The 19,479-nt window shown below is 53.2% G+C and overlaps 8 protein-coding genes across 8 annotated transcripts; 2 read left to right on the top strand and 6 right to left on the bottom strand.

The window, feature by feature from the left end:
• Window positions 1–1,549: 1,549 nt before the first annotated feature.
• Z517_05591 (uncharacterized protein) lies at window positions 1,550–3,211 on the bottom strand (the record flags this gene model as incomplete). The annotated part of the gene is made up of 4 exons (XM_013430918.1): window positions 1,550–2,220; window positions 2,283–2,888; window positions 2,950–3,019; window positions 3,083–3,211. The coding sequence occupies 4 exons, from the start codon at window positions 3,209–3,211 to the stop codon at window positions 1,550–1,552; spliced, it is 1,476 nt and encodes a 491-aa protein (XP_013286372.1).
• A 1,751-nt stretch (window positions 3,212–4,962) lies between these two features.
• On the bottom strand, window positions 4,963–7,246 carry Z517_05590 (uncharacterized protein; the record flags this gene model as incomplete). The annotated part of the gene is made up of 2 exons (XM_013430917.1): window positions 4,963–7,103; window positions 7,153–7,246. 2 exons carry the CDS (start codon window positions 7,244–7,246, stop codon window positions 4,963–4,965), a joined length of 2,235 nt encoding a protein of 744 aa, XP_013286371.1.
• An 898-nt stretch (window positions 7,247–8,144) lies between these two features.
• Window positions 8,145–9,177, top strand: Z517_05589 (uncharacterized protein; the record flags this gene model as incomplete). The annotated part of the gene is made up of 6 exons (XM_013430916.1): window positions 8,145–8,152; window positions 8,225–8,366; window positions 8,428–8,577; window positions 8,626–8,733; window positions 8,782–8,922; window positions 8,983–9,177. The coding sequence occupies 6 exons, from the start codon at window positions 8,145–8,147 to the stop codon at window positions 9,175–9,177; spliced, it is 744 nt and encodes a 247-aa protein (XP_013286370.1).
• A 45-nt stretch (window positions 9,178–9,222) lies between these two features.
• On the bottom strand, window positions 9,223–10,593 carry Z517_05588 (uncharacterized protein; the record flags this gene model as incomplete). The annotated part of the gene is made up of 1 exon (XM_013430915.1): window positions 9,223–10,593. One exon carries the CDS (start codon window positions 10,591–10,593, stop codon window positions 9,223–9,225), a length of 1,371 nt encoding a protein of 456 aa, XP_013286369.1.
• A 531-nt stretch (window positions 10,594–11,124) lies between these two features.
• Window positions 11,125–12,685, bottom strand: Z517_05587 (uncharacterized protein; the record flags this gene model as incomplete). Its single annotated transcript, XM_013430914.1, has 4 exons — window positions 11,125–11,805; window positions 11,868–12,005; window positions 12,078–12,493; window positions 12,553–12,685. 4 exons carry the CDS (start codon window positions 12,683–12,685, stop codon window positions 11,125–11,127), a joined length of 1,368 nt encoding a protein of 455 aa, XP_013286368.1.
• A 738-nt stretch (window positions 12,686–13,423) lies between these two features.
• Window positions 13,424–15,205, bottom strand: Z517_05586 (uncharacterized protein; the record flags this gene model as incomplete). The annotated part of the gene is made up of 1 exon (XM_013430913.1): window positions 13,424–15,205. The coding sequence occupies one exon, from the start codon at window positions 15,203–15,205 to the stop codon at window positions 13,424–13,426; it is 1,782 nt and encodes a 593-aa protein (XP_013286367.1).
• A 1,025-nt stretch (window positions 15,206–16,230) lies between these two features.
• On the top strand, window positions 16,231–17,510 carry Z517_05585 (uncharacterized protein; the record flags this gene model as incomplete). Its single annotated transcript, XM_013430912.1, has 2 exons — window positions 16,231–16,363; window positions 16,450–17,510. 2 exons carry the CDS (start codon window positions 16,231–16,233, stop codon window positions 17,508–17,510), a joined length of 1,194 nt encoding a protein of 397 aa, XP_013286366.1.
• An 824-nt stretch (window positions 17,511–18,334) lies between these two features.
• Window positions 18,335–19,231, bottom strand: Z517_05584 (uncharacterized protein; the record flags this gene model as incomplete). Its single annotated transcript, XM_013430911.1, has 1 exon — window positions 18,335–19,231. One exon carries the CDS (start codon window positions 19,229–19,231, stop codon window positions 18,335–18,337), a length of 897 nt encoding a protein of 298 aa, XP_013286365.1.
• Between the last annotated feature and the right edge of the window lie 248 nt (window positions 19,232–19,479).

The following is a 19,479-nucleotide window of genomic DNA, read 5'->3' as shown; positions in this document are numbered from 1 at the left end:
AACAAACCTGCCAAATTCCACACAAGGAGATTCTTGCAACATGATAGCATACCCCCCCAAATCCACATCTTCTGACGAGTAGAAGCCTTTTTCGAGTCCTTGGGTTGCCTTTTGGTGCAGCGAGTCGAGTTTCTACCCGTGATCCACATGCCACCCGCCTCGGGTTAAAATACTAGGAGCCACAATCACCTGGTGTGGCCTTGGGTTGAGCCGCCCCTCCTTCCCCTTGGGCCCTGGGCGGACCAGAATGACCGACAGCACCGAGTGTGGGAGAGTGTGTGTCTGCCTTGCTTTGTTAACATACTAGGGAGGTACAAGAGCTGGTATTGGTTCTGGTACTGGTGATACATATGGGGTAACTTACCTAAGTAGTCGTTACTTATTTAGGTCACTTCGTGTGCCTTGCCCGCTTCCTTCCTGTTTCCTGCTTCCTGCTTGATGATGTCGTGAATCCATAATCTAATACTACTGTACCGAATATCTCAGTGTCTCCCACAGATCCATGTCTATAAGCATAAGAGTGACGCTAGCCCGCCTGCTTCAGTTCCTGGTGCCTGGCATGATCATCGACATCAAGACATTGGCGTCATATCCTCCCCTAGTCTTTTGTATGGGGCCAAGCCAGATACAGACCGACAAGCACCCGAGTATCTCGTACAAGGTCCTTGTATCTCTAACTAGTACATGTGTTGTGGCTGTGTAGTGGGTGCCTGCCAAGCTATTCTGTCTCTACCAAAACCCGACCATCATAAAGGCCCAGCTACAGCACCAGTGAGGACTTCATTTTGATGCCGTGTTCCGTGACTTGATCCCACTTGGTGTGAGAACCAAATGCTGTGGTGTCTCTGGTGTGTCTCCAATCAAAAGAGAATGCATCATATTCCATACTGCAAATCTTTGGTCTTTTCATTACCGCCGTCCTTGTGTGGTTCTTCTTCTCCTGCTTACTTTTTTTTTGGATCTTGTGTGGGAATTCTTTTCTATTTTACACCAGTTCATCCAGCCTTTCAACAAAGGGATAGAAACCTGAGACCCCTGATATGTGCCTGCTCCAAAGTCGGCGCTGCTTCTTCTTGTTGATGTTGTAGTTTCCTTTTTTTCCTGCTCCTCGTTGTTCGAGGTAATGCCGATAGTCTTGATGCCGCGGACGCCGGAAACACCCTGCTCCCCAACCCAAAAAATGCTGCCATAGATAACACCCTGCTGACCCTTTTACATACCGAGGAAAAAGATGAGGGAACAAGGAAAGATGCTATGCGCAAAAGTGATCGTGATCCGTCGTCAAAGGATTTTAGCCTTGCCTGCACCGCCTGTTTTGGTGACGACAAGGGTTGTCTTGGTCATTCTCCTCGAGCCAACAGGTGCCAGATAGAGAAGGGTCCAGACCTCGAGCACAGAGGAATACCTCTCGTTCCGTGCTGACAGAGCAGAATCCACCAATGTAGGTGGTCAAGCACGGGGGGTTGGTCGTCGAGATCCGTGACATTTAGATCGCCCAAGCGATAATCATGATCGGCATTTTCAACCTAGTGAGACGTCAGCATTCACGTCAAGAGAATATCATATGCCTGGAACACGTACCACAACAAAGCACCTTCATCATCTTCTGGAAAAACCCAGGTTGCTGTTCCTGTTGTTGTGTGGTTCGGCCCTGGTTATTCTGCAAGGCCCCTGTCGCGGGGCTCGTCCTCGCCTGCTGGTTCACCAAGTTGGCGTTGCTGTTTTGGAACTGCGCCTGAGTACTTGCTGGAGGCGTGTTCATGTCCAGTTGGCCCGCTAGGCCACTGCTTCTCTTTGGGAGATTGCCCCCGGCGGCGCCGCTTGTGCGATCTCGAGCGCTCTTCCCCATGGCCGCTACTCCCGGCTTCGCTGGTGACCCTGGGGGCGGGGGCTGCGCTGCGTTTAAACGGTCGGCCGATATTGCTGCTCGGTCTCGCGTAGGTCGTTGACCATCTGAACCTCGGACGCCAGACGCTCCGTGCAATGCACGAGCAGAGGCATCGGCCGGGGGATTGGTGTTGTGCAGATGAAGTTGCGACGGATGTTGTTTAACAGCCTCCCATCCGCGACCGCCGTTCAACTTCATCCAGTCATATTCACCATCCTCCACCTCGCCCGTGTTCTTGAGCGCTTGGGTGAACAGATCCCGGAGGAAGTCGTAGTCCGGAGTGTCCTCGAAGCCCAAATTACGGACATAGCTGAGATATTTGTTAAACTCCTCTGCCACGCGAATCAGCAAACAAGTTCTGAAAGTTGGAGACAATTGGTCGGTGGTTTCTTACCCGGAAACCCTTCGCATAGATCCTTGATAGCTGTCGTCTGCTTTTTCTCACCAATCTTCTCGTACTTTTGTTTGTTCGTGGCTGCCTTCAGGCCCTGCCATGGTAGCCCGCCTCTCAAAAAGTACATGAAAACATGGCCCAGAGCTTCCAAGTCGTCTCGTCGTGACTGTTCTCGTCCCAAATGTGTATTGATACTCATATAACGTGCAGTGCCCGATAGCGATTTTCGTTCACGGTAAGGGATGTGTTGCTTGGTTTTTGGATCTCTATATTGTTTGGCCATTCCAAAGTCGACGACGTGAATGACGTTAGCAGCCTTGGTCCCTGGCCGGCCAATGAGGAAGTTGTCAGGCTTGATGTCGCGGTAAATCAAGTTCTTTTCATGGATCGTCTGTACTCTCGACAGCGACCAACAAGTTAGCATCAGCAGTTGATTCGGAGGGAGAGTGTTTGGTACCATCTGCTTGGCAACCATCACCACCGTTTTGATCGAGAAGCGTCTGTTGCAGTGGTCGAAGAGGTCTTCCAAACTTGGGCCGAGGAGATCGATCACAAGAATATTGTGGAGGCCCTCTTGGCCAAAGTAGTAGACATTGGGGATGCCAGCTGGACGACGAAATCAGTTTTCCCAGGTACAGAAACTCATAATGGGATAGGTGTAGCATACGACAGCCGACCAGGATTTTGTATGTCCTGTATTCATCGCGCAGCTGAGGGGCATCACTCTTTCTTGGTTCCTTTTTTTCGCCATTTCGTTAGACCGGTAAACAACGATGGTCGTTCCGACAACATAAACTCACAAACTTGATTGCTACTTGTTGGTTGTTGAGTAGATTGGTGCCTTCAAAAATGACACCGAAAGAGCCCTCTCCTATTTTCTTCCCGACGCGATAGTGCACCCCAACAACGTTGGAGGACGACGAGGCCATGGTTGTGACGAATAATTCAACTGACTAAGTGGTATACCGGGATAGCGAGGAGTGAACTTGTTCGACAAGAATGCTATTCTGCAGAGAAGGTAGGGCGTCGGAAGGGCTGTGTAGGTACAAAGTGCGAACGATGCCTTAGGGCGGTTCACACCTCCGCCACCGCGGTGACTGCAACAAATCAGTAAACACGCAACAATGCTTTTGCAAGCAGCAAGAAGTGGGAAGAGGGGGCCATCTTACGCTTCTAAAGAGATCAAGCAAAGCTATCGGATCATGCGGCGGGATATTGTGGTGATCAATGGAGGATGAGGATAGGGAAACACCATCTGCAGGATGAGTTGGGTTTCTCGACAAGGAGTTCGGTCAGAATCGAGCAGCTCCTGCCAAGACTGCGCAGGGAGCCAGCAATGGCTGGATTACTCTTCTGGCTCAATGGCTACAACCGCAGCCTGCCACCCACTGGAAAATGTGGAACCTGGCACCCTTGCACCCTGGGATCAGGAACCCTGACTTGGCGCCAGATATCAGTACCTTTGGACCTTTTGCTGATGTCAAACTTGGAGGGTTGATCAGGACAAGTGAGCAAGCGATATATAATGAGGGAGTCATGTACTGCACACGATGGACAACAAGAAGGTGAGAGATTAAGTGGGAGGAGGGGGGAAAAAGGAAGAGAACCAGTAGTAGTAGAGACAATACGAGTGTGCCTAGTACATAGCATTTGGTGAGTGTGAGCTGGCGGATAGGTCGACTGCAAGTAGGCGTCAGTTGATTTTGCAACTTCTCCGTCCCCAGTAGCAGCCCATCAACCGCAACCCCAAGCATCAGCGGTGGGCGGTGAGATGGCTGTCCCCCGGCCTAATCCCTACCAGTGCGAGTGGCTTTTTGTGAGGCTCCAACCGGGGAGAGGGCGAGGACTCCATCCAGTGAATTTTGTACTTGCACAGGCGGTAAGTCCGACGCCCGGCTGCTGGGGCCTCGCAATTAACCGCCAGAGCAAGTCTTAGGGCGCAGTTGGGCCACGGCAATGGCTACCCACACCTACCACCACCACATATTATCAGCTACTCGTACCTAGTACTTTCCCAGCGCACCCCAGACACTGATCACGCAAGGCGAGCTCTAGGCTTCCAGACATCCAGACTTCCCGGATGTCCCATTCTGGCTGAACCGCCCAGATTGAGCTCGGAAAAAATCAAGAATAGCAAAAGATTATGTAATCTCTACTCATTTCATCGTTCACACCTATTACATCTCTTGCCTCATGTCGCTGCAAGGTCGAGCGGCCATTGACATCTAGGCGGCAATAGTCCTTCGAACCCTTGATTGTGCTTTTGACTGGCTCAGGATCCGCCACGCTTGATGAGGCGCCGACATCGTTGTTGACAGGAAGGCTAGAGATATGCAGATCAGTGCATGCAACCGAAGCTCGTCCTCTGTCGATCTTCTCCATACAATTACAAGTAGTCCAGCTTGCCTCCCCTTTTGGAAACCTCATCTTTGGGCGTAATACAAGGTGCCATCTTCTCGAACATTACCCAGCCACCATGCGCTCATTCTTCGGTTACTCTGCATTCCATCATTCATTCTACCTCGCACATACATCCCCAAATCCAGAACCGCCATGCCGACCATCCTGCAGTGACATTTGTTCGATTCTCGTACCACATGCGAGGTATCAAATACCCATGCTAAACAGTCCTCACTAATTTCATCCTGGACCCGCTTCGGACCTTCCTGTCTCGCCTCTCTTAGGCTGCGGTCATTTGCCAGGGTACCGAGTTCGAGGTACTTTGTTCGCTTTCTTTCTTTGCCGACGGTGCTGTAGGAGAGTTGCCGCCACCTCGGGTTGACTGACTGCCAAAGCGCATCACCTTTCGAAGTGGGGATGGTGTGGCTGGTTGAAAGGCCAACGATGCCATTGTCGACTTCAGGTCAGCCGTATCCTTCCTCTTAAAAAGTCCTCCAAAATGTAAACTCTTACTTTTCTTCACCGTCCTTCCTTTGCCACTGTCCGTGTTGCCCTGTTGATTACCGCTACGTTGGTACAACGGTGATTCCGCCTGCGGTCTGCTGTGAGTAGAGGTTGTGGACGTGATTTCGGACTTGGATTTCGAGAACAATCCCACACCACTCCTGCTCTTCTTTAATGTGCCGGCTTGTCCTTTGGTAGTGAGATCCTTTTTGCCAGAGCTTTGGGCAGACACTGAATGCCCGTCTTGGTCTCGACTGCCTCCAGAAGGGACGGCCTTTCCTGAGCGAGGTGTATCGCGAGCATACTGGCTGAGATCTCCGAGAGAAGGTGAATAGATGGGGGCATCTTCGAGTGAAGCCGTATCTGAGCCTTCACGGTCCTCGCTGTTGGGGGTTGCTGTGTGTCTCCGCGGACAGGTGAGAGGTGCATTATGGTCAAGGGACAATGCTTGTGATGCTTGGTCTAGGACGGATGGTGCTACAGCCATGGCTCCAGGCGGATGCATACGTAACGGGTTGACTCCTCTAGGATATCCAGCTATCGGCGCCGCAGGAACATAGCCATTCTTTTCGGCCGAAAACACCAATGGCGCGACCGCAGTCTGTCGGCCTGCCTGGTCTTCTTGGTTGGGCCCGAATTCTTGTGATCGAGAATTGTGTAGCCCATCATGTCTCGCTGCTGAGGCTGGCTTTTGAAGATGGCCCTTGGGATTGAAACCGCCCAAGAGATCTGATTGGGATGACGCAGCTATCGCTTGAGCGACTGGAGGCGCTGGCTTGGAAGGCGAAATTGGTGGGAATTGCCGGCTCGTCTCATCTTGATCGTTGCCTCCTTTCCCTCCTTGCTTAGAATGGAAGAAGGAGGATTTGGACCTGAGGAAAGACATGTTGCGTGGCAGACTAGAGTAAAAGTCCAGTTTATCAACGGCGCTGGCAAATGATCTGGTGAGTGAACCAAACCCAGACTCATTGTCGCTGTGTTCGGCAGCGAAATCTGTCGGGGGAAGGTCTATGATGTCGCCGCGACCAAGAAGAGGCGAGTCTCCCCCTCTTGATTCTGCTGCACCTTTGTCGGTGTTCACAGACTTGCGTCGAATGTGACCATTTCCTGTGAAGCCTTTGATCTTGCCTTTATAGAGATTCAACGTTTCTGCTCGCGAATGGGGCAAATCTCTCCTCAATGTCGGCCCTTCATCGCCTTGCACATCTCCAGGTGTCTCCGGAATTTGCTTGTGCTGTGCCGTTATCCCTGCTGGGCGTAAAGTCCCGTTTCGAATCCTACTCCTGATGGCATTCCTGAGTCGCAAAATCCTTCCTCGTTTCGATGTCGTCAAATTGGCAATGCCTCCGGGACTTTCACCACAACGTCCACTGGAAGCTTTTGCGTGACGCGATGACCCTTCAGTGTCCTGATTGCTACTTGCTACCCAGCCAACTTGTGAGTTCCAAGAGGATTGAGCAAAAGCCACATCAAACATTTCTCCACAATGGACTCCTTCAGCTCGAGCCACGGTGACATTCGTGGTACTGGTGAGGACGGGAGCAGAAATGACACTCCGAGCGACCGTGGAAGTACTGGCGGTCTTTGGTAATTGAGTGGAGATGCTGCGAGGATATGGACTTTGAGGGGGTAAACGCGAAAAGGGCAGCCACGATCTGGGACGCAGTCGATTTGTTCGACGGCGGGTGCTCTGAATTGGCAGCACGGCAGCCTCTGCATCTCCCCGAGTCTGCTGGCCGACGTCATGATCTCCCAGTTCTTGTGGTGATTGAGGAGTTGACTTGACAGATTCCTCCACGACATGGCCAGGGGAAATCGGCTCGGGCGAGGCTGGCGGTTGATTTTTGGGATCACATCGATAAGAGAGGCTTGACTCTGTTCGATTACGCAGTTCATCCTTTGAGGGAATCCGAGATGCTGGAATGAAAGGTCAGCCGGTGATAATGTGACTTCGAGAATGTCTTACCTTGTCGTGAACCGGCACGACTGAACGATCGAATAGTGTCAAAGGAAAAGATGGAGAATGAGCCTTTGCTCCGAGATCGTGTGTGGGAAATCATGCTGGCCGAACAACGACACAAACCTTGTCACAGGACGATCATTATCTTTCTGGTCACACCTGAGCCATGTGCCTCCCACGACAGCGAGGTGAGGAGGTGAAGAGGGAGGTCGGTGGATGAGCCTAACTGGAGGCTCTACGAAGCTGGACGAAGCCGCAGAAGCATCTTTCGCGGAGCTGACGATGGCAATTGAATTAAAGCTGAGGAAAAGTCATGGCCATGGCAAGCCCATCCCGACGCATGCAGTAGCAGGTGCAGGCGCAGGCAAGACGAAGTGCTGGTGTCATTGTCGTTCGGGAAGGAGCGATACTGCGATGATGCTACGAGGAAGTCATACCCCCCAACCTCACATTGAATATTGTATTTCGTCCTGCTGGGATCGTCCTTTAGTGTAGATGAACAATTTGCCTCATCTTTGTGTCCACGTTTACGATTCTCAGGGGAAGCCATCATAGTCTTGCGCGAAGTCCTAGCATATCCCTATACCTACAACGACCCCATTCGTGGGCTGCACCGACAGTCATCATCAACCGTTCAATCAAAGTATACGAGGCATGTGCAATGGAAGAAATCTCGTGAGGCTTCCAATGGGAAAACACCTTGGCGGATACACCACAACTAGTCAAACAACCGCGGCAATCAACGGCCTAATCGCGGTTTTCCGGACTCGTTCCGGGGAGAGGGACGAGGGCACGGTCTTCTTTGCCTCGATTATGACAGCCCCGCATATCGAGTCGAAAGCCGGATTTATAAAATCCGATAATAACCTCCTATCCTCTGCCAGAGTCGGACTATTAACGCAATTGACTCCCCTGCTATCTGAACGCGAGATCAGCCGATCCAAAGGAACCCGGCCATTTTCACCCCACCAATATGCCATACTCTCTCAAAGGCCGCAATGTTTTGGTGACAGGAGGATCTAGGCAAGTTCTCGGTCAGCTCCGGCATGAACACATGTGATTAACAAAAAGACGCCAGGGGCCTCGGGGCGCTTATCTGTGAGAAGTTCGCAGCAGAAGGATCGAACATTGTCGTAAACTATGTCAGCAGCAAAGACAGAGCCGACCAGGTCGCCGAGAAGTGTAAAGGGCTGGGGGTCAAGGCTGTCGTAATCCAGGCTGTGAGAATGCTGAGCCACCTGAAACACAACAGGTCGCCCTTTCTGACATACCAAAACCCAGGACATTGGAGTCGTCAGCGACACTGTGCGGCTAGTGAAAGAGAGCGTTGAGCAATTGGGAGGACTTGATATTATCATTAACAATGCTGGCTGGACTAGGTTCACGAACTTTGGAGACATCTATGATATGAGCCATGCTGAATGGGACAAGGTATGGCAATGATGCGCAGCCAAGTATCCCTTTAGCTGACTGTCACAGTGTTGGGCCACCAACGTCATGTCCCACCTCGTGTTGATGCAGGAAGCTGCTCCGATCTTCAACAAGAACCCGGATGGCGGCGTATTCATCATCTCTTCCTCTGTTGCGGTAGGTTGATGATTCTTCGAACCGGAGCAGTTGCTGAAGTTGGGTCAGGGTATAAGCTGCGGCGGAAGCTCAATGGCGTACTCCACCAGTAAAGCTGCAGGTCTACATCTGATGAAATGCCTCGCCTCTACGCAAGGGCCAAAGATCCGTATAAATGCCGTGCTGCCAGGTCTTCTCCTGACGGAATGGGTAGGTCTTTCTGTATCTGCACGTGCGAATGCAAAACAATGGCGTTAACACCACCAATAGGGCCTGAAATTCAGTGAGGAGCGTATCCAGGCTGTTAAGAACAGCGCCGCTCTTAAGCAAGAGGTATGGCCGCTTCTCCGGATAATATCCGCCCAACTGACAGCCTTCGCAGACTTTACTCGACGACTGCGCAGATGCCTATATTTCGCTAGCGAAAAACACGTCTATGACCGGCCAGCAGGTTGTCGTCGGTGAGTTCCACGTAATGCCCATCCTTCCAGAGGGAGTCGCTGACGAAGACTAGATTCGGGTGTTGTCATTCGTTAGACCGCTGGGACCAAGTTTTGGTGGAGGTGCCGTGCATTCAACGAATGGTGGTTCTGGAAATCCAGAGATAGGGTGGGAGAAACGATACAACTTGTACTTGCCAAAGACTTCGGGCTGTGAGAAGAATTTGGCACGGGCGGCTGCTCCTGCGCCCGGACCTTTTGCCCTGGACGAGACAGTGATGGTGGGAATGACAATTTGGCACCCCTCTTGATACTTGTCTGGCCGCGCGTTGATGATTAGAGGCTCTGAACTCTCGTTGACATTCTCGTGTGCAGCAATAATTGCGTAGGGAACGCCAGCCGGCATTGCTTGCGCTGCCACCCGGACTTCTTCTGGGACGTCTCCATCTCTTATATTCCTCATGTCCGCTCCGAAATTGATACGGAGCACCTGGGACGGCTCGGGGCCGAACCTCACAAATCCATGAAGAGACTGAAGTGCCCGGTTTCGCCTGATGATCTCGGGTTTCGTGAGTGCCTCAAAGTCGATGGCGCATAGCTCGCTCGTGATCTTTGGAGCACGCGTCAGGTCCTTGCCCGCCATATTGCTGGAATCCACAGCATTGTAGGGCGGGATGTAAAGACGGTTCCGGATGGCATTGACCAACATCTGGGCGCCAATGAGAGCTAGGTAGCTCGTGAGTTCTTGTGCCGTGATGTCGTTGGGATGCGGGATTTCCAGCCCCGGAGGCGGCGTCTGGTCCAGGACGATGCCCTCGTCGAAGCGCGTCGGGTGGAGCGTCTGCAGCGAGACACCGGTCCTCTCTCGACCGAGGATGATGGCCCATTGGATCGGCGCCGGGCCCGAGAGATCCGGGAGCATGGACGGGTGGACGTTGAGACCACCGTATTTCGCGGCCCCGAGGATTCGCGGCGGGATCAACAGGCCAAACGAGACGGCGACGATCAGGTTGCAAGCTGCTGCCGTGGTGGGCGGACTCCAACCCCTGAACGTGTCGATCTGGTGCACGGGCAACCCCAGCTCCTGCGCGGCGGGCTTGATGGCCGGCGGCCTGACGAGCTTGCGGCCCCGGCCGACTCGCTTGTCGGTCCTGGTCACGACGTCGATGGAGCGGACGTTGCTGCCGCGGGTCTTGGAGTACTGGGCCAGAGCCTGCAGCGAGGCCACGCTGAACTGGTCGGTGCCGCAGAAGAGGATTCTCAGGGAGTCGGAGTCGTCGACGTCATCACTTCTGGCAGACTTGAGGCTGGACTTGAGGCTGGAAAAGTGTCGTCGTCGTTGTCGGCAAGCAGTACCGGCAATAGCACATTTCCCAAAGCTCCATTTCGACACGTGAGCCCCGTGTGACCGGGCTGCCACGCCGAGTGGAAACAGCCTCATACGTGGTTTTTAACCCAGGGAATTGAAAACCCTCAAATATTCAAGGTAGAGTGGCGTTCATAGCATCAAGTTGGACTGTGAGTTGAAAATAGGCAGTCAGGAGTATCTGAGAATTGGTGAAAGCTCAACCCACCTGATTGGGTAGATATCCATTGCCGCTTTATATTTAGAGTAGAAAGTCTAAGATTATGGCGATATAATTGGCTACTAATGGACAGCTGTACTAAAACGGCTAGAAAATGTGCCTTGTTGAGAATTCGACCCGTCCCATCCCAGACTCTTCATTCCCGCGCACATTCATGGACATGACAGGTACATCCTTTGCAGACCCTGTTTGGTTTTTCATCTAGGGATCCCAGAATAGCAGAGGCACCTATAACTCTAAAGATCCATCTCGTCAATACATGTCTCCCGCAGCGCTATGACGTCTAGACACTCGAACCATCTCTAAGCGAACCAATATACTCCGTATGCACACTATACCCCTTCCGCGGCGTCGAGAAATCCCCGGTACACAAATCTGGAAGTCGTCTACCGAGCCAGATATCGAGACCACTCACGGCCACAGACCAACTGCAAATCCTGACGAGCCTCCACGTTTTGATATCCCTGGAAATCGCTGGCATACTCCATGCGCAGACTCCTGGCGGACTCTTTGGTCTCTGCATCGGCCGCCCCGGTCTCGGCGGCCAGGAGACAGACGCCGAGGGCAGACGCGCCGAGGGGTCGGTACGGAGATGCGAGTCTGGACAGGTTGACGATCTCGAGGGAAAATTCGTGCGACTCTTGCAGGATCTCGGCCGCGTCGAGGCTCACGGCCAGCCGTGTCTCGTTGATGAGGATGGCGATGGTCAGGACGAGGGCGTAGGACCGCAGGAAGTGGCAGTGCGCCAGGCCGGCCAGGTGAGGCATTCGTGGGAACACACTGTCTGGGTTCGCCGAGACCTTCTCCCATCGCTGCCGGACGAGTGAGAGTGCGGGCTCGAGTTCTGCGCGGAGTGCATGGGCCTCTTTCTCCAAGTCGGCCAGTTGATCCCGGGAGTCCAGGTCCCCCATCAGGAAGGCCTTGCTTCGACGCATTAGATTCGGCACACGGGTCAAGCGTTGTACCGCCTGGCCTTCCGGACTGAGGTCATACAGCTGGCTATCGAACATGGACACCCACTCTTGGTCGGTGAAAGTGATGCGGCCATTGAAGAGGGAGTCAAAAAGCTGGAAAGGGTGTCGAACGTCAGCGACTGAGGAACCTTTGGCGCCTCCAGACAGGGACTCACCACAACGGCACGCAGACTGAGGAGTAGATTGGACTCGAAGGGGTCGTGACAGTTGTCCACACTTCCTCTCAATTTGAGAATCTGGGCAACACCATCTGCATGTGCGGTGATGGGCCCGTTCCGTTGCCATATGAACTGCTAGAGCGGCTGGGAATTAGCAACAAAATAGGAACGGTGGCACCGGGTTGTCAGGGCTTGGACAAGTCTCACCTGGCAATTCCACAGGAACAAAATGGCGCAGAGCGTCTCCGGGCTTCTCGCCTTGACGGGGTCATCCAAACACCTTCTCAGAATGGCCAAGGTTTGCCCGTATTTTTCCAGCAGAACGGGATTGCTTCTGGTGCCGAGCGGATCCGCCAGCGTCGCAAAAGCCGTCAAGAAGGTGTCGGTGGCACTATCCAGAGCCTCGTTCATGCCTAGACGAGCTGGGACGTGGTTGAGATAGTCGCCGTACGTCCAGGCCAGATTGTACTGGACACCAAGGGTGGGTTTGATTTTATCGGCAAAGGCACTCGCGAGTCGAGCCGTGTCGTTGACTGGGGATCGAGATATCGTGAGCATGTCGAAACTCGGCGGGTTCTGAGCGGCGGACCCCGTCCTGGTCCCAGCAGCTTCTGGTGTCTGAACTGAAGCGTCGCCCGACAGCGTGGTTGACGTCCTGTTGCTGTTGTTGTCGGACACGAACTTGTACCGACGCCTCCCGAGTCCGACGCAGGGGATATTAAGCCGTCTGCACCGCGGACACGGGTGCGTGGTGGGATCACACTAAATTGGGGAGGATAGACGTTGGAGCTTAGCATCACCACACCGGACCTCATTGTGATTTTTTTCTTGGTAATACCTTTTTCTTTTGCTGCCGACATGCATCGCACCCTCGTCCGGAGGGAACACCAGGCATTCTGGACTGCAACCATCGCGCGCGCGGGTGGGCGACGGCAACGACAATAAACGACAACGGAGGGAAAACGAATATCCTTTCTAGTTGGTCTGGGGGAGAAAGAGAAGTAAGTACCTGCATACACACGTATACCGAACGTGTGTTTTTAAGGCCGCCCGGAACGATTTGGTTCCCCGACGGAAAGAGCCAATGGAGATTGGTCTGGGTCGGGGTTTGGGGACGGACCGACAGCACACAAGTACAAGTACACAGCATTGGCATTGGCATTGGCGTTGGCGTTGTAGATCGCTGCGGTACGTATAATACGCATGGTACGTCTGTACCAAGGACGTACAGTGGCACCAGTGGCAATAGGTTGGTAGCACAGCAATTACATAGGCACCATTCTACATATACTTTGGAGCGTTGGTGGTGGTGATGGGAGGACACCGGAGAATACTCGTTACACGGCCAGCCCAGGACCATTATTAGGCATTTCCTCCCATAAGTACAGACTAACTAGGCCTTTACGGATTGTCATCCCCTGTGGTCGACCACCAAGTTATTATTCTGTCGCATGGCTTCTGAAAAGGTCAAGAGGTCCTTCAAAAGTCCCATCGAGATTTGATCAACGAGTCATACATCTATTTTCCGTGAGGACACAACCCAGTGTAGGGCTTTAATTCGTCTTGACGAGTCTCGTCCTCCATGCCGCAGGGCTGACTGCGACCGCACCGCCGCTCGCATCCAGATCAAACACGAAAAGTCCCAAACCAATGCCACCATACGTCGGCGAGTCACCCGCGAGCCAGTCAATGTTGGCGTTGTATTGTCGAGAGAACAGTCCACCCGAGGTGGCATGAAACGAGGAAGTCCTGAAAGCGACTCGTCCGTTGGCTCGATCAGATATCGAGTGCAAGAGCCTCACCGGACTGTCACCGAGTAAGCCACTCGCTAAAACATCCGTGCCGTTGCTGACAAAGTTACTGATCACCAACCCGGGTTTCCCTTGTGGGTTGATGGCCAATGTCAACGTGCTGTTGAGATTCTCGTCTTCTGATGTGTACGTGCCCACAAAACCTTGTCGCGCCTCAGCTTGCGCCTCAGCAGCCAAAGCGGGGAGCATCTTTTCAGTGACGAGGTCCGCTATGGAGGCAGTCAACGGAGAACGCTCGGGTAGAGAGCTCGCGCCGATGATGCTGAAGCCTGCATCAAAGTCGGGGATGAGCGCTATGTAGCCGCCAAAGTAGCCCGAGTCGCCCAGCTTCGTGTAGATGTCGGTGACATGTCCAGTCTCCGGGTGTGTGTAACGGTATATCTCCCACGGTCTGCCTATCGAGTATTCGAGCAAGGCAGTGTGCGTGACTGGCTTCATCCATTTGCGTGTCTGGTCGAGGTCAAGAAGGGTTCCATTTAGAATAGCCGTACCCAATCTCGCAAGGTCGTTCGTGGTGGAGAAAATGCCACCCGAGGGTACGGTCACATCGAGAGCTTCGCCGTCTGTCAATGCCGCTGTGGTGACATTGCCAGGAATGACGTACTGGCTGTATTCGGACGCATTGGGGACCTGGGAGTATGAAGAAGCCATTCCCAGAGGGCTGAAGATACTTTCGCGGTAGACATCGTGGATCGAGGTACCAGTAATGTTGGCTATCGCTGCACCAAGCAACATATACCCGTAGTCTGTATAGGCTGGACTGGTCCAAGGCTGGAACAGCGGTGGTCGACCTGCGGCGCCAATTGCGTATTCATTGTTGGAGCAGGTCCAGTTTCCCGCGAGTGCAGAGACCAAGCATGGAGGGGCGGCCAGCGGGTCGCTCTCATTCAGAGGTGGCAGCCCGAATGTGTTCAACAGCGCATTGGCACCGACCAGAAACAGATAGTCCCCCGGGTCAAAGGGTGTGACGTCTCGTGGATTGCCTGCTATTTGACTGGCGAGAGCAGCAAGTGTGACCTTGTCCCAGGCGACAGTAAGCGTAGAATCATTCTCTGCCGGATGCGCCGCTGCATACGCTGCAAACGTCGGAATAAAGTCGGTAATAGGACGATCCCAATCACTATCGTTCAAATTGAGCATTCCCGCAAAGGTCGTGAAAATTTTGGAGATGCTGGCGACTCGGTATATGCTGTTTCCGTCCACTTTCTTCAGACCAGTGGTTGAGTTGGCAATCTCTTCGGACGTGTGATGAAACTGCAACGACCTGGCAGCAGAGGCGTCGTGGATTGAGAACATGCCCAGGGAGAAGGTGATGTTTTTCAACCCAGCAGGGCTGGTCAGATTGGTGCTTGGATTCCTGATGAACCCATTGAGAGTCGAGGTGAGATTCGTCCAAGCCGTGGCGACACGACTACCATTGCCGGCAAGATCCGTAGGAGCTGGATAGGTTGGGCCCAGGAAGTCACCAAGGACGCCTCGGGCAGAGGCAGAGATGAGAAGCAAAGTTTGTAGAGTGAGATACATTCTGATATGACTTTGTCGCAATACTTGTAGAGGTATTCAGAGGCGAAGCCATGGCTTTTACCACGGGTATATATACCTCGAACAGCATGCATCGCTCAAGGCAGATGTACTTGGCGATATGCTCCAAAGCCTCCATGGTCGACGTCAGAGACAGCATCGGTCAATACCAAGCCGCAAGATCCACAACACTAGCTGAGGTCGAGAGTTGCATCAAGCAAAGAGTCTGGGGCACGAGTTGCGCTGCTCAACGGGTCAAGCCTGGCAAGCGAACAACGCTTTAGAAGCTAGTCCCGATTTGGTTCTATGCAGCGCTCCGGTGGGAACTCCATCAATACCACTGCAGTGGCATGAATTTCCGATCCGGGACGCCTGATGATGGTATTCTGCCTTGAGCCAAGCATTGCGAGATGGTATGTTGTTGGCTTTGACAATGGCCGTTGGGCCTTCAAGATGGCAGTGTCGGTGTGATTTGGCAGCTGAGTAGAGATTGCGTCAACTTGCACACCTGCCTAGGGAACAAGGACGTTAATGATTGCTTCTTTGAGATGATGCGAGGTTGAAAAGGACCTCTGGACATACTCGTACTTGTATAGACAATAGAGATAATCAGCATCCTTCCTCATGCGGCATGGAAATTGGCACTAGTCGATATTCTCCCAAAAAGCTCTAATAATCGCCCTTCCCTTTTCGTCATGCGCACAGGCTCGGTGAAGTACGTACCTCGGTTTGCGGGGTCCAGAGTCAAATCCACTTGTTCACTTCCAAGTTTCACAGCCAGGCCGAGCCTCGTCCTCTGGGTGCTAGAGACAATCGCGATACTCGCAAGGTGCCCCCTTTCTTGCTGTCGAGATACTCTTCCGTGCTTCGAACATCCAGAGCCTCTCTTCGACACCTCTAAATTCGTGTCTTCCGCACTATCACCAGCCGCAACGAACGACATACAAGTGCCGAACTCGACGTCACCCGATTGTCAAGGCACTGTGCGCTCGACTGTCTTGTCTTGGCTGGCATAGCCATTTACCAAAATGGCTGAACCACCTCAGTCCTCAGACTCCAAGTTGCAAGCGACGACAGCCTCGCAACCAGAAGCCTCAAGTCAAAAGCCTCCCGAAGCAGCCATAGATGAGGATTCAGATCCAGATTTTGACGACCTCGACGGTACGCATGCGCGCGCAAGCTTGATCTATGCTCTTGCCTCCCTCAAACCAGATGGTCATCGATGCTGACACGCTCCCCTTCTCTAGATGTTCTCGATCAATTCTCCGCCGCTACCTCTCAGCAACAATCAAAATCCCTCTCTTCAGAACCTGCCCCTTCATCCTCAGGTCCAGGCAGACCGTCGACCGAGAAATCAGCCCTCCCGCCAGACCTACACATCCCCTCTGGTCCTCATGCCTCGGAATCAGATGATGAATTCATGGCTCGGCTGACCGCTGAAATGTCCGACGTCATGTCCAAGATGTCGCTCGATCCAGCCGCTAGCGCTGCCACACCTGAGGATCTTTCAAAGATGGGACGCGAACTCGAGGAATTCACGCAGAAAATGGAGGCCGAGGGCATCAAACCCGAGGACCTCCTGAAGGCCATCTTGGGGGAAGATGTCGGCGGGAAAGTCGGGGATATGGCACACGCGGAAGCGACGAGGAGGGACAGTGAGTCCAAGGCCAAGTCGAAATCACGGAGCCCGGAAGCGCCAGGAGGGACAGCTATAAGCCCGTCAGCATCAGCATCGACAGGGTCAGCGACCACGGCGAAACAAGGGTCGAGCTCGTTCGAGGACACGATCCGTAAGACCATGGCGCGCATGGAGTCGTCCTCGGCTGCGGCGACGTCAGCGACAGCCAAGTCATCCCAGCAAAAGTCAGAAGAGGACATGCTGGCCGAGATGCTGCGGGCGCTGGAGGCCGAGTCCGGGTCGCAGTCGGACAGCGAGCTGTCCAAGATGTTCCTGGGCATGATGGAGCAGCTGACCAACAAGGACATGCTGTACGAGCCCATGAAGGAGCTGTCGGAGAAGTTCCCCGACTACCTGCAGACAAACCAGCCGCCGAAACTCGCGCAGGCCGAGCACGAGCGCTTCTCGCGCCAGCATGTCATCGTGCGCACCATCGTGGCCAAGTTCGAGGAACCGGGCTACAGCGACGACGACCCCAAGTGCCGCGAGTTCATCTGGGAGAAGATGCAGGAGATGCAGAGCGAGGGCGCACCCCCGGACGACCTCGTTGCCAACCCCCTACCGGGTATGGGCGGATTGTTGGGAGGCGACGGAGGCGAGGGTCCGGAAGAAGGGTGTCCAACTCAGTAGGTGACGAGTGGTTGAGCCAGCCTGAGAGAGGGTTTATGGCGAGAAAGGTTTAGCAACTGCTATATATGGCCCGTTTGTTTGTGACGGTAGAAAGCGATGGATGGGCACAGGCTGCGCAGCCGACCACGACGCGTGGAGGGAAAAAAAGAGGTTCAAAGCCTGACTCGTTTGAAAGGGAATGCTTTATTCGAAATAATACAGGACCGAGTACACCGTGGAGCAATCTGAGCAATATTTACCTGCCTAGGTAGTTCCCGAGCAGTGCTCGTGATACCACATACACATTCTTCACTTGTATGTCCACACACACAGTACCTCTGTAGGCAGGTTTAGGTATTTCGAGTATTCGGTAGAGAGGACTTTTTTCATATTAGGGGGCTTAAAAGATATCAGTCATGAGAGGATAGAACGGTTTCGCAGAATCAGCAGCAGAGGAGGAGGTAGATGTGCAGGTACAAGAGGAGAGAGACATGGTTGTCTTTCTCGGTCTATTGGTGTTGAAGAGAAGCTGGTGACGAAGGGACTGCCTTCGTAGTCAATGTCTTGACAGTATCGACATGTTTGACACCCTGGACGGCATCATGGCATCATGGTGCCACCCTCAAGACAGGCTCTCAATCTCACTCAATGCTGTATGTGTGTATCTATGTGTGTATGATTGTCTACGGCAAACGCGCCATTGCCAGACTGTGCTCCTCTCACAATGTTTGTACGGATGGGCGAATGCCACAATGTGACCTTGCATGATTACTCGGTACACCCGCAACAATTCTCAGCTTTCAGAGTCTGGTACCACAATTTCTCCCAAAAAAACTCAGACATAATCAAGATAGATCCATCGTTTCATCATTTAATGTGTTCCCATGCTGCGGCAGCGGAGGCTCGCCAGGAAGAGAAGTCTGCGCTGTATGCAGACTCGTTTGACCGATGACTCGTTCATTTTCCGGTCGTGGCGGTTGAGACGCCGGTAGGTTTTGCGATAGAGGCTGCGAGTGCTGAGACAGGATCTCCATCTCTCTAAACAATCGCTCATATTCTTCGTCCTCGGCATCTTCGACCACAAATTCATCATCCTTCACCGTTTGGAGTTGCTCTTGCTGATATTGCCGTATCAACTCATCCACTTCGACATCTTCCTCGAATTCGTGCGTCGGGCTTAGCTCCGGTTCTTCTTCTTCATCGTCGTCATCGTCATCTTCGCTCTCCACCTCCTCTTCTTGAGCAGCCTCCATTGCAGCTCTGCGTGCCATTTCTCTCTCCCAGACCCTCCTCTCTTTGACAAAATCCATTCGCAACACCTGCTCGCCGACCTGTTCGGATCTGTCGTCGTCTCTTCTCCGCCGAATGCGATCTAGGAACTTCGACTTTCTTTGTTCTCGACTTCTGTTGGTTTGACTGTTCAGAAGAGATGACGGACTCGATGAGCGGGAGCGCAGTTCCCATTGTGACGGATTCTGATGGCCCGAAGTCGTCGAGATACTTGGGCGCGGGATACTGGCGAACGAGGTAGATGGAGAGGGGTCGAAAGTTGATTGCTCGTGCGAGAAGACCTTTGAGCCGAATTTGCGGTTCGAGCCTGAATCAGGCGGCGAAATCAATGATACCTGCCCGTCGCATCCATATGTTCGGAAATCCAGCTTTCCTGTAGGTGTCTCCTGCACCTTCGAACGGAAGCCAGAGGCCGACAATGTCTCAATTCCTTCCTCGTTCTCACTCTCCATGCTGTTCTCATCTTGATGCTCCGACAAACCACCCCGCAGTGGCGACGAACTCAGCAAGCTACTACAATAATCGCCCTTGCGCTGCGGAGGGGAAGGCATCAGGTTCGCATTCCTCGTCGTCCGCAGCGGCGAGGGAGAATGGGGAGCGTAGGACGCCCGAGCGTGCGCCCGCCCGTAGGTATTGTCGTGACTGGGAGAGTTTGAGAAAGTCGGGTGGCGGGACTTTTGAGAGGTCGAGGGCAGGAAAA

Source organism: Fonsecaea pedrosoi, assembly GCF_000835455.1.
Source record: "Fonsecaea pedrosoi CBS 271.37 unplaced genomic scaffold supercont1.3, whole genome shotgun sequence".
Classification (NCBI taxonomy): Eukaryota; Fungi; Ascomycota; class Eurotiomycetes; order Chaetothyriales; family Herpotrichiellaceae; genus Fonsecaea; species Fonsecaea pedrosoi.
Note: the sequence above shows the minus strand (reverse complement) of the source record. Positions and strands in the feature narration are given on the sequence as shown.